The sequence below is a fragment of the Bactrocera latifrons genome, unplaced genomic scaffold (genome assembly GCF_001853355.1).
Source record: "Bactrocera latifrons isolate USDA-ARS-PBARC rearing strain unplaced genomic scaffold, ASM185335v1 scaffold_244, whole genome shotgun sequence".
Taxonomy (NCBI): Eukaryota; Metazoa; Arthropoda; class Insecta; order Diptera; family Tephritidae; genus Bactrocera; species Bactrocera latifrons.
In genome coordinates, this window is record NW_017536008.1 from 373,029 (window position 1) to 387,026 (window position 13,998).

At 34.7% G+C, this 13,998-nt stretch overlaps 1 protein-coding gene across 21 annotated transcripts in view; it reads right to left on the minus strand.

Moving 5' to 3' along the window:
- Positions 1-13,998, minus strand: part of LOC108969215 (twitchin) — a 102,971-nt gene that overhangs the window by 81,485 nt on the left and 7,488 nt on the right. For 16 of the 21 annotated variants that reach the window (XM_018933773.1, XM_018933767.1, XM_018933768.1 and 13 more), the window contains exons 5-8: positions 13,630-13,771; positions 5,951-6,086; positions 5,093-5,293; positions 3,155-3,456 (exon numbers count right to left, since the gene is read on the minus strand). In XM_018933773.1, coding sequence (XP_018789318.1) covers positions 3,155-3,456; positions 5,093-5,293; positions 5,951-6,086; positions 13,630-13,771 — 781 coding nt within the window. The remainder of the gene's footprint in view (positions 1-3,154; positions 3,457-5,092; positions 5,294-5,950; positions 6,087-13,629; positions 13,772-13,998) is intronic. The other 5 variants (XM_018933779.1, XM_018933771.1, XM_018933778.1 and 2 more) reach the window with 1 other exon arrangement.

The window sequence follows — 13,998 nt, forward strand, 5'->3', positions numbered from 1 at the left end:
TTAGCGCAAATTGCGCATAACTTGCAGGTAATATTCCTTATTGACCGTTCTTCCCTGTGGCAAGAACTCATGATGCACCACGCCCCTGCAATCGAAGAAACCTGTCAGCAAGTTTGCGATACTTTTTGAACACACGTCCGCAACCTTACAATAGTTTCAGAAAATTAATTGATAATTATATGTCAGTGATAGAAACACATGGAGGATGGAGTCATGTTTCTCTGATCGTCATTCACTTGGGAGTGGTCAGAAATTATTCTTTTACATCGCAATATCTGCAAATCTGCAATCACAATAGATAGCCGAATGATTTTCTACTCGGCTTGCAATCACTGAGAGCACTCGTCAACAATTCGGTAAAAGGAAACTGGCAAAGCAATAACCGACCAGATATTCACCATGCGCCAAATCTTGGAAAAGACCCGTGAAAGGAGAATCGACACACACCACCTCTTCATCGATTTCAAAACTTCCTTTGACAACACGAAAAGGAGCTGCCTTTATGCGGCGATGTTTGAATTTGGTATTCCCGCAAAACTAATACGACTGTGTAAGCTGACGTTGAGCAACACCAAAAGCTCCGTCAGAATCGGGAAGGACCTTTCCGAGCCGTTCGATACCAAACGGGGTTTCAAACAAGGTGACTCCCTATCGTGCGACTTCTTCAACCTGCTGCTGGAGAAAATATTTCGAGCTGCAGAACTTAATCGAGCAGGTACAATCTTTAATAAGAGTGTACAGCTGCTGGCGTACGCCGATGATATTGATAAATTCGGCCTCAACACTCTCGCCGTTAGTTCTGCTTTCCCCAGACTGGATAAGGAAGCAAAGCAAATGGGTCTGATAGCGAAAGAGGGCAAGACGAAGTATCTCCTGCCATTAAACAAACAGTCGTCGCGTCATAACTTTAAAGCCGTAGATAATTTCGTCTATCTTGGAACCAGAGTAAACACCACCAACAATGTTAGCATGGAAATCAAACTCAGAATAACTCTTGCCAACAGGTGCTACTTCGGACTGAGTAGGCAATTGAGAAGTAAAGTCCTCTGTCGACGAATAAAAACCAAACTCTATAAGTCACTCATAATTCCCGTTCTGCTATATGGTGCAGAGGCTTGGACGATGACAAGAACTGATAAGTCGACGTTGCGAGTTTTCGAGAGAAAAGTTCTGCGAAAGATTTATGGTTCTTTGCGCGTTGGCCACGGCGCATAGCGCATTCGATGGAACGATGAGCTAGCTGTATGAGATATATGACGACATTGCGAATTAAAAGACAGCGGCTACACCGGCTATTTCATGTTGTCCGAATAGGCGAAAACACTGCAGCTCGGAAAGTATTCGGTGCAGTACATGCCGGAGGAAGCAGAGGAAGAGGAAGACCTCCACTCCGTTGGTAGGACCAAGTGGAGAAGGACCTGGCAACGCTTGGAATATCAAAGTGGCGCCACGTACCGAAAAGAAGAAACGACTAGCGCGCTGTTGTTAACTCGGCTATAATCGCGTAAGCTGTGTCGACGCTAGTAAAGAAAAAGAACACATACTAAAAATTTGTTAAATAAAAAACAAAGCAAAATATAAAAGGAATGAAATAACATTATTCGTAATAAACACAGAAAAATAGTTAATTGATTGTATTTCGTACAATATGAATAACTGTTTTACAAATGTGAAGTCAAACTCCTAACCTGCCAGTGCACCGTATAAAAACATAAAATGTTACTTCCAAAAAGTATACGTAAAGAGTGTTCCAAAATTAATGCAATAATGACATTTGCCACCATTTATGTAGAAAAGTGTTGACAGCTCTGAAAAAAATAAATAAATCGACAGCTGACAGCTTAGCTTAGTAGAAATGGACTGTTACAGGATAGAAAATGTGTCTTCTTATTTCACAATATTCCAAAAAACAATTAAGCCCGGCCAGTTGAAAATTTCATATAAAATATGGACGGAACAGTGTTTAAACATCGTCAGCTGTGAAAGATTAATTAAAATGGTGGCAAATTTAAATCTTGCGTTAATTTTGAGACATTCTATATAAAGAATTTCATCAGTTTTATATCAGCTTAAGATTTATAGTACATATAAATATGCAAAATATTAAAACAAAAACATGCATAAAAAATAACCCCAGTTTTTTACATTTCTGGTGTAAATGATGGTACGTATTAGACTGACGCACTAATGCACTTGATATCACCGATGCAACCAGTGACCTATTGCATTAACATTTTTTGATATCGTTTACAACAATTTAAGAGGTGGACTAGAATAGCAAGGCAATGTAATATAAACCATTGTCTTCATTGCCCACCTAAAAAGCAATAAGTCTGACATGCATGATGTATGTATGGGAAAAAGGAAAATAAATTTTCGAAAAACTTTTTGATGTAAATTTTTATAATCGAAGTGAGCTTAAAAAACTTAATAGTAATGTGTAATAATAGTACAATTAAAATACTACTACATACTATATTTATATTTTTTTAAAGGGCAATTGAATAACATGACTAAGATTATAACACAAATATCTGCTTTCCTTTATATTTATGTAGTGATATACAATGCTTACAAAGCCAATTGTCATGCATGTTATTGCCTTTATTGCTTTGAGTGCTCACATGAATTGATTTGCTCGTTGGAAACAAAACATCGCAGTGCTATTTTAAACGAATGAGTGACTTGAAACCAACTGTAAGTCACTTCAGCTGTTCAGTACGTATGTATTAGTAGAAGCGTTTAACAATATTCCTGACGATTAGAAAATTCAACAGTTTTCAATTAGAAATTCCTGTCTGAAATCTAACAAAACAGAAAACCCAAAAATTGGTACCATTTGTAAAATAATATACCAATGGGTTATTATTTTATAAATTGCTAATCTTCTGTCGGCAATCTAAAAAAATACCAGTTGATTATGGAGAGGGACAGTCAAGTAATTAATTGGACTTCTGATACACAGCTAATGTATAAAGTTATTTATAACTAGTTGATATGACTGCAAAGTTTAAATACATATATACAAAACTATATAACATATTCATACACTACGATAATAATTGTACATTTTGTGTTTTTAATTTTTGGATAGCTAATATAATAACGTTGTTACATCCAACGTACCACAGAGGACGTATATTTTGTAATATACCTTGAAAATTTAGTGCTATATTAGCATTGCTTTCACCATACACATTTACGGCGTTGCAACGGTAATTCCCACCATCGTCCTTGGTAGGGTTTTGGATCTCCAATGTTAACACATATATATCTTTAGAAATTGCCTTTCTTGACATCTTTGTACGCTTTGAATCTTCAATTTTTTGATCGGCACAATGCCATGTTATGTCGGGGACTGGATGTGCTTCTAATATACATTCCATTATTAATATGTCTTCCTCTTGTCGAATGATTGGCTTTTTCGGAAAACGCGGCGATTTACCATCCGGAATTCTGAATTGATAATTTTATTTCGTATTCTTAATTTAATTATTTCAAATAATTTTATTGTATAAAATCATTTTTACACAAATGGTGAAATTTTTACATACAAACATAGCTATCACAATGCGTACTTAAATATGTATTTTCATATTTTGCTGACAAAAGATATTTATGAAAACAAATACCATGCTAACGAGGTCATCGAATGATACATAATATATGAGAAAATACTCATTATTTCAATGCTTAGTCTATTTGTGTTTTAAAATATGTTTCTTTACTAAAAACACAATGTTATTACTACTAATTAGGCAGACCTTTTCAATTGAAACTATGTTAAACAGACTAAGTAATTTAAATGAACTATCAGAGAAATCAAAGTTCTAAGAACTTGATCTTGTTCGTTCAGTTTGTAGTGCAAGCTAGGATGGTTCGATGCCTACGGATCCAACAAATAAGCTGCTTCTTTAGAAAAAAAGAACAACAACAACATTTCAGAGCGAAACCTAAAAAATTGAGGTACTGTTTCGTATACTCGTATATACAGACAAATGGACATGGCTAAACCAATCCAGCTCGTCACTCTGATCATATAAATATATATTTTATAGTATATCAGATGTTTACTACTGTATGTTACAAACTTCGTGGCACTTATCCAGTTAATAGTAAAAAATAAATCTTCACTAATCTTTATCACATTGAGAGAGAAATTATTGCTGAAGTTCGCCGGCTTCAAAATTCGATGATAATTCAACATAAATAAAATGTTAATATATGTTATACCATTTTTTTACATAAAATTCTTAATGCAAAAGAGCGGTATGAGTGAAGTTGAAGTGCCAACGAATTTAACTAACTGAAATGTTTTATTTTAGTTGTATCTAAAAAATACCGTGAAATCTGTATTAAATGGACGCTCTATTGAGCGGACAACTGTAACAACTGGACAGAAAGGCCGGTTTGTCAGAGTCTGTTATTTGTGTATTTACTGAATATATTCATATGAATGTATTCAAATCCCCCAAAAATATAATACAGTTGAACTTCCATATCTCAAACTGGAAGTTCTCCATAACTCGAACTCTTAAATTAGCAATAGAAATCAAATTGCATGAAAATTTCCTGCCATATCTCGAAGTTTTTTAGTGCATTATTTCGATTCGAGTTAGGAAAGTTCAACTGTAATTGTAATTTTCAGTACAATACCAAATCTTAAGGGCTATTTTCTCAATGTTTAGCAGCCATTTGTCAGTAAAGTTCAGGTAAACTTAACAAAGGTTCCTTCTTTCGGTAAAGAAACTTTTTTTAACTATAATTGAGAGTGCTGCTAACGTAACTGAGAAAACAGATTCGTTATGTTTCCCATTGCCATTTATTTGTTTAAACATATTCAAAATTAAGCTTCAAGAACAATCCCCTGTATTCTTATACCGACAAAAACGTTTTCGCTTTATCCGTAAATGAAATTTTCACTGTATTGGATAGTTTATTATATGAATAATCAACGGGTGGCCGGATCCACTAGTATTTTGTATTATAAATTTAAGGAATGTTATAGATGTAAGTTTGTATGTAAAAATGTTTGCCACCAGAACCACGAAGTATAATTAGTTTTTATTTAAATGAACACAAATTGTCTTACTTTTTCGAGCCGCTTTCAAAGTTTAGGTTGATTGTAGCCACACCTTCGCCGTGCTGATTTCTTGCACGTGCGCGATATTCTCCTTGATCACTTGAAATAACACTACTGATTTCTAATCGTGCCATGTGGTATAGTTTTTGATCCAAAGATAAGGACACTTTATATCTCCCGTCTTCTTTGAGTTCCTTTTGGCCATGAAACCTTTTTAAAAAGGACAAATCGGACGACGAATAATGTTTTTTCTTTTCTTTTTAAACTCAGTATGTAACGTATACGTATTTTACTTCACCTCAACAGAAATTTATGTATTTTTATTTATTTAATATATTAGCAAAACTAGCACGGTACGATTCAAGTTAAAAAAAACCATAGATCTTTAATATTTGAAGAGATATACCCGCTGTCTTCAATGCTATAAAGTTTTGTTTTGCATAGAGCAGTTTTATTAGTGTGAAAGACTCGCATTGAAAATTTTTTTTAATTTAAAACAAGTTATATTTATTTAAAAGAAACAAATCTAAGGGGTTACTAAAACGTTTTTTAAGCTGAACGAATAGTTTCTCCAAAAAAGTGTGAATCGCAACATAATTATGGATGTGTCATAGGATAGCTTGGTCAGAGTTGCAACGGAAGTGTTGAATACTTTTTGAATATCTTTCTCTAACGCTCGGTGAATCGAAAACGCTTAATTCATGCTTGTACCATACATATTTACATTTACAAAGAATTTAGAATTTTAGAAGGATCATAACTAAAATTCTACCTTTTTTATTTGTGTTGAGGAGAATAAAGTACATATTTTCAATACTGAGTTTATCGTTCAATTTTGTCATGAATATATTGTTTATAAGTTCGTACCACGTTACGGTTGGCTTTGGATCTCCGACACATCTGCATTCAAAGGTTACATTGCCTCCGTCCTCACTTTGGCGTATAACTGGACGTTCAGTAAACGTGGGTTTAATGCCGTCTTCAGGCACCGGTGCTTCATCGCCTAAATTTATACATACATATAGATTGGATGGCTTTAACTTTTGAACATTTGTTTAATCCGAAAATACAGAGCTTACGTATATTTATTTGCAAAAAGTTTGGAACTTATACGCTAATTTTTTGTGATGTTATATAATATCATATGTTTTCAAAGGATATGCGAAATCGGATACAATAACGAGATTGAAAGTTTATACATAACTACCCTCGTAAATTAATTAGTTTCAATGCATAAATTTTGATACCCCAGGTATTAAGTTATGGGAATAAATACATATTTTACTTATGTAATATTAAAAATGATACCCATACATATTATGGAAAAGGTTATTGAAATCTCATAATTATAGATATAGCCAAACATTAGGGACTCATTCAAATCGAAAAAGTTAAAGACTTCAAAGTATTTTAATTTGCTTGACAAATAACTTAAGTAATACATTTACATTTTTATTTTTTTGTACATCACTTTGTACTAAACAAAACACCTCACACCAAAGGTTGCGTTTTACCTTTACGAAACCAGTAAATCCAATAATGTTTGATGTCGTTTTCGAATTGCGAATCGCGCTCGAAAGAGCTACATTCTCTAAGAAGCATGTTCACATATTTACATTTTCACGTGGATATTGCCCGCAGGTGCTTTGCTTCGACTTGCAACCTCAGGGCATCTAGTTATGTGAAAGGACCACTGCATCCCAGAGGCTTTTTCAATCAAAGGGAAAGCTAGTAGAGAAGGTTGGAGTGTCAGTTTTATAAAAGAAGTTCTCTGTAAAGCTCAGCTTAAGGCTACCGTATCTCTCACAAGTAATAGGATTGATTTTCTTCCGCCGCGACTATACTTCGGAGCACGCTGGATTCGGTAGAATCGTTCCTATCTTACGAACGAGTGGCTGGTTTGTTGTCTCCGAGCACCTAGAGAGTCAGGACAAACATTTTCGCGCAATGTCTTTCTGTGAGTGGTGCAAGCCAAAAATGCAGCGTTCGTTATAGCAGAGGTACGTGACTAAATTCTATGTGAAACTCGGTAAATCTGCGACAGAGACGTTTAATATGATCAAGCAGGCTTACCCAGATGTTAAAGCAAAGCAAGAAGTAATGTGTTTCAGTGGCACTAGGCCTTTTGATGAAGACCGTTCTGGGAGACATGTGACTTCGACAAACACCGACAATGTGACTCGGGTGCGCAAAGTTTTGAACTCAGACCGTCGACTAAGTATTCGTTTAATTGCCCAGGTGTTAAATTTATCAAAATCTGTGGTTCATGCCATTGTGACGAAGCACTTGAACAGGCGCGTGTTGTTCACGAAGATGGTTCCAAAAGTGCGCACTGACGACGAGCGTGCCAAGAAAATTTGAACATATGTGAAAGTGACCCCCAATTTCTGAATAACGTAGTCAAAGGTGATGGATCTTTGAATATGATTCCGAGCCAAATAGGCAATCTTCCTAGTGGCACACGCCATTTTGAGACCACAGAGGGGATCCAAGCAGCATGCATCTCGGCTCTCAAGGTTATTCCGGACAATGCCTTCCATAACACCTTCAATGCTTGGAAATAGCATTGGTATCTATTTTAAACGCTTTTAAAAAACTGTAACGATTGGTTCAATCAATTTTTTTAAATCTACTCAGTCCAATTAACCTGTAGGCATATTGCTCCGAAGTACGGACTCTTGCGGGATCGTGTGCATTCACTATGACAGCAGAGCGGCAGCAATACAAGTCTTGAGCTCACTCATTTTATAAAGAAGATCCCGCTTTCACTACCAGTAGCATCAAACTAAACTCTTGCCCCACGTACATCAAAGTGGGAACAAGTTAGACTAGTCGAAGACCAAGAGGACCATGGAGATCCAACTGGCGCGCTTAGTTTATCGACAACCAGCCCTGTGCGACTGCTAGATCCTTATAGCCTAGAGGAGAACGATTTGATTTTAGTAACAGCTGACTCAAATTAAAACTTTCAAGAACTTCATTGGAAAATCGCGTTTGAAGCATTTGAAAAAAAAAATTCATTAAAGTGATGATCAGCATTCATTCTTCGCGTGTTCAGTGTTGCAACCAATGTTGTTATGACGTTTGATGCTGTCGCAAGGCCGATTGATTCGTTTTGAAGAATCACACTAAGTAGCTCTCCCTCTCTCTCTCCCTCAGTTACCCCTGCAAACCATCCCCGCTGGATCCGCCCTTGATCATGTTTTAACAACTTTTTGTGAATGTGACAATGAAAAGTAGAGAAAAGGTTTACATGTCCGAAATTCATGTAAAAAATTTGTCGCCAATAAGGTAATCTATGCAATACGATCACTACTTTCTACTTCTAGTACTTGGGCTAGGATATATTACGATTTGACTATTTTCTTAAATTGTAGTGAAAATATCTGTTTTGGCTTAAAAGCTTTAAGATAACATATTAACTTATGTACGTATACATAGCTTTTGCAAATTATAAACCTAATATTTCTGTTACTGAGTATCAGAAAACGCGCATAACTTAGAATAAATATGAAGTAATGTGACATTTTTATTAGCTCCGACATTATTTGTTTTATATAGCATTTGTAGCATTCCTATCCTCTTATGTAATGTACTATGTGTATATAGACCCGGTTTTGGGCAAAATGTTTACGTTTAAATAGAAATATTTTCAGTTGATTAGAGAAAGTGAAGTATTAAAATAGCATTAGATTAATCAAAAATTAATTGCATTAATTTAACAAAAAAGTGTTCTCAACAAAGAAAGCACTTATTAGAATATAAGCTCCAGGCGAATACAAATATGCTTGAAGCAAAAATAATTGAGTAAGCTATTGTTGATTTGTAAAATGAGTATTTACAACGGAATTAAAGACTACCAACAGGTCATGTGAACAAACAAATAGTATATAGTGTATGTGTCAAGTAGGCTGATTTTTATATTTCGGGATTAGAGAATAAAAACAAATTTTAAGCATCGAAAATTGCTTTGTTATTTTTCAAAATATAGTATTTTCCAATAAGTTTGAACCAATTTTCGCAGAACTTTTACCGCTCCCGTTCTGAACGCATGAACCGCCTCTTCAGGTATCGAAAACCGTTACGTACGGTTTGGTGCCAAATCAAAACTTTACGCAGGACTACTCACCAATTCGATGTTTCAAGTGCTCAAATATGCAGTTGTTTTAAAAACGTAAATAATATACGTTTTTATAGTCAATATTTACTCTAAAGGATACGGAAAATATAAGGTTGATCTACTTGTTATGATCAAAGGGAAGGAACAAGTATCACAGAAGGTGTACAAACTACGTATCTTTTACTGTAAGAAAACACGAAATTGTTCTGATTATCTAAAGGGTATTTATTACTTTTGGTATAATTATTTTAAAATGTAAATATAACTATTGCACAATACGTTTTTAGAGTCAACAACTACTGCAAACGATACGGGAAATATAAGATTGATCTACATGTTATGACCAGAATGGAAGAAACAAGTACCACAGAAGATCTAAAACCAACTCAAACAATTGTATAAAATTAGTTAAAATCAACGGTACATATATATGTATGTATTCATAGGTATGTAATAACATGTATGTATACTGTCTTAGCACCTAAGCCAAAGTTCTAAACGCGATAGCAATAAATCCGATTTCAACCCAAAAACACTTTTTGTGCGTTTGCAATAAACATCGGTTGAGTAAGAAGCGCAGTAAATGGAGAGCCCTTAAGACCTATTTCTTTCCCACTACTATTTGGAATCTTCCACCTTCACATGCAAAATTAACAATTAATAATTTAAACCTACAATACATAATCTAGCAATGAAGAATTAAGTTCGGGTGTAGCCGAACGCTTTACACTCTTGCAACTTGAAGGAATTAAAGCCGGTGAAATTCCTTTAGGTGCTGGCAGAACTGAACCAATTTTGTCAATTCTTTTTTTAAAATGTTCGTTGAGGTTCAAAGATGGTTTTTACCTTTTCTTTTCCCATACAAAGGAATGAATGTTTATTTGTTAGTAACGCTAACAACACCAATGTTGATCAAATTTTCAAAGGTTGTTCGTTGCGGCTCGGGGAAGGTTTAGAATTAAAAATAAAAAATTTAACTTTTCATGAGGAAAAGTCGGAAAATTGGATTATTCCAAAAAGTAATTTTTTTACATACAAATTTTTTAAATTTTTGTTTGTTCTGTTTTTCAATATTTTGATTTGTAAATTGTTCAATTTACGCCGCCTGCTTTTTATTCCGGCTATTCAAAAGAAAAATTATTGAAAACTATTCAGTGAAAACTTTACGTGTGTTTCACACAAAGTGATCAATTGCGAAGAGGTGGCCCTAATACCGGTCGGAGTTCTTTTTACCATCAACGTATGGCAGCCCAAGGCAAGAAGTACTCCCAGGATGCGGTGACATAAGTGCGGAATTATGGATTGCGTTTAATCAGCAAGCAATCAATTATGATGTTTGGTGGATTTTATCTTGAAGCAACGTATATGTGATGCTGTTAGATGCTAGATGTACTCTGTTGAGTGGCAAAAGAGAGGTTTCCCACACGCACACATTCCTTTTTGGATGGTGGTTACACCAGATCAAATTGATGGAATCATTTCTGCGGAAACTCCTGATCCAGAAATATCTCTATCGGACACCACAATCCCACTTCGGTTTGTATGTCAGACAATAAATGAACCAAACACTATCCACTTGCCTTTCTTCCGGAAACATGAACTTGAAATGTGTGATATCCACTCTGTGGGCGTCGCTTACCAGACGATAATGGCAGAACATTCTCTATCGGACACCACAATCCCACTTCGGTTTGTATGTCTGACAATAAATGCACCAAACACTATCCACTTGCCTTTCTTTCGGAAACACGAACTTGAAATGTTGGATATCCACTCTGTGGCCGTCGCTTACCAGACGATAATGGCAGAACATTTAGCATTCAATTTAGATTAGTGAATATCGAAGTTGACAACACACGGATCGTACTATATTCACCATTATTGTCTAATTTACATTCAAAACTCATTTCAATGTTAAATACTGCAGTTTAATGTAATTGATAATTACGTCACCGTTTGTAATTACGTCACCAAAGGAAGCAACATGGCGGTTGTTGGTCTTGAACGATGCGGTCGATACCTGAACTGCAATAAAGCCCTTTGTAGGCTATTTACTTTTGCAATTAATGAACGAGTTCCAACTGTTGTGCGTCTCGCAGTTAATTTGAGGAATGGCGAAAGAGTATATTTCAACCCAGAGAATACAGCACAGCCAGTGGAAATTCCGCCAGCAACAAAATTAACATTTCGTCAGTGCTCCGTTTGCGAGAACGTTGCTCTATTCGGAAATACCTTGATATTATACAAGGAATGCATCGTCAAATAGTTGCACAGAAAGCAAGGCCAACCAGAAGATGGGCATCTATGTAGGTGTGTTGTCAACTAATGCATTAGGACGAAAGAATTTCTTTGAGTTCTAACGATTAGCCATTTCAGTTTAAACGTATAACGTTTCCAGTGAAAATTGCATTTGAGATGACAATCAACAGGACACAAGTATAGTCGCATAGTGTGTGGCATAAATTTAGAAATGCTATGTTTTTTACATGGTCAGATATAAGTGGCGTGCTCACGAGTTGGAAACCCATCTTTTTTGTACATCGGAACAGAAACCAAAAATGTCGTTTATCAAGCTGCGTTACATTAAAAAAATAATATGATAAACTTAACTTTCTTTTCATTCCAAAAGACATAATTTCACGCAGGACAACGGCTGCGGGGTCAGCTAGTATTAAAATAAAAACTGTTACTTTTTAAAATCCATTATTCGATGAGGTCGTAGTTAAGTTATAATCAAATTCCCGGAAGGAGGCGTTCAAGAGGGCGTTGATAAAATTGAATGCCTTTGAAATTTTTAGTCCATGATTTATCGCGCTTTTAGTAGTTCTTAACATTACCCGTTATATGGGCAATGAGCGGGGTTATTATCTGATTTCATTCATTTTCACAGTTCCGATAGGGGTGCTTATAGGATTTATATCGAATTTCGTTATTTTGGTTTGAACGGTGTGATATTTAGGTACATTATACCTATTAGAGGGTGCGGCCCACTTTTTCAAAACTTGTTTGCCCTCAGGTGCCCCCTGCTACTGCGATCTTCTTTCCCAAATTATAGTTCTATATCTTAATTTAGTGCTTAGTTATAGCACTTTATATGTTTTTCTTTAATGGCGTTTTGTGGACGTGGCACGGGTTCATTTACGAACTTTGCTTTTTTGCCAAGGAACATATCTATGTTCCAAGACCGGAAAGAAAATCAGTTTTGTGTAGAATTGTCACTGGAGATAAAAATGGAGGGATTAATCCGGGACAACCATCAGAAGTATAAAATTGGGTTAGCTTCAAAAGACGAACATTTCTATTTGTATTGTATCCACAAATTGCCAAAAAAAAAGTATTTAAAATGAAATGTGCAAAAAGTAATGATCAATACTTTTAATATCTCTTTTACTTTCCCACGCAAAATCATTATTTTATTTTCATAAAAACAAGCGCTAGAAAAGAAAATTACAAATTGAACACAAGATTTCGATCTCCTAAGATGCTACCTATTTGAAAGGTTTAAGTGACTCGAATTCATAAAAAAAAATATTTACTTGTAATGTTATGTCATCTTTTTAATTTATATTAACTGTATATCTATACAAAGAAACTACCTGCAAGAGCGACGTTATGTTAAAATGAAATAAATCACTCAAATTCGGTCGAAATGGATTTATTTTTTTGCTATGCAGATAATTTTATGGCATTTTTGGTGACTCGCAGCTATTTAACTTTGTCATTTCTCAGAAATAACGACCCGTCAAACTTTGCACGCAATGTATCCATGTTAAGACGTGAAAGCTAGATGCGAAGCATTGGCTTGTAGGTAATAGAGATCGTCCATGTTGATTTCATGAAATTAAGGAAAAAAAAGTCTGTCGACTTGTGATATAAAGCTTACTTTTGGATAATTGCATTTCCTGCAACCACACGAGGACGTGATAGGATGAAATAGCAAACCTTACTGAGCGTTAGAAAAATTTGACAAAAATCCGTAAACAAACAATGTCACCGCGAGCTGTGAGAATAACGTTCTCTCTATTGGTACACACTGCATCTACTGAACCGATTTTGATTTTAGTAAAATTTAGAACTCTGAGTCTAGTTTGATCCAACTTAAAATATTGTGCGACGTTTGCAATAAATGTGCCAAGTTTGCGACATTAAATTAGTACCACTAATTTAAAATGCAAAATATAAAATGTAAAGCCATGTTATGTAAGAAGAGATGGAGTGATATTGTGTTTACTTTTTTAATAAACACAAACCTAAGTTGAACTGCACCAAAACAAGATAACGTTGTACTTAATTTGAAACGTAAAATTCTAATTTATATATTAAAAAAGAGTGAATACTATTCGATATGCCTTAATCATCACAATATGTGATTATAAAAATTTAATGATTTGCTTAATATTCTTAATTGTATTAAAGTGTGACTTACTGTCGAAGTTAAGGCTTATGGTGGCATTGCTCTCACCGAGCTCATTTTTTGCATTTACTTTGTATTTTCCAGCGTCTTCAACAGTAACATTTTTAATTTCTAAGGAAGCAAAGTATGAATTTACATCTTTTAGAATTGTCATCTGAAATAAGTAAACAAATATAAAACAGTGAATGATACGATACTGTACATACAGAGCTGTTAATAATCGATTAATAATCTTAATAATTAATAATTTGATTACAGTATTTTCATAACTTAATTAACTGATTAAATTAAGATTAAATACTATTTCCTTTTTAATTCGTGATTGAAATTAAATTTAATTAAAATTTAATCATGATTAAAGGGAATTAATTTAGTTTTAAA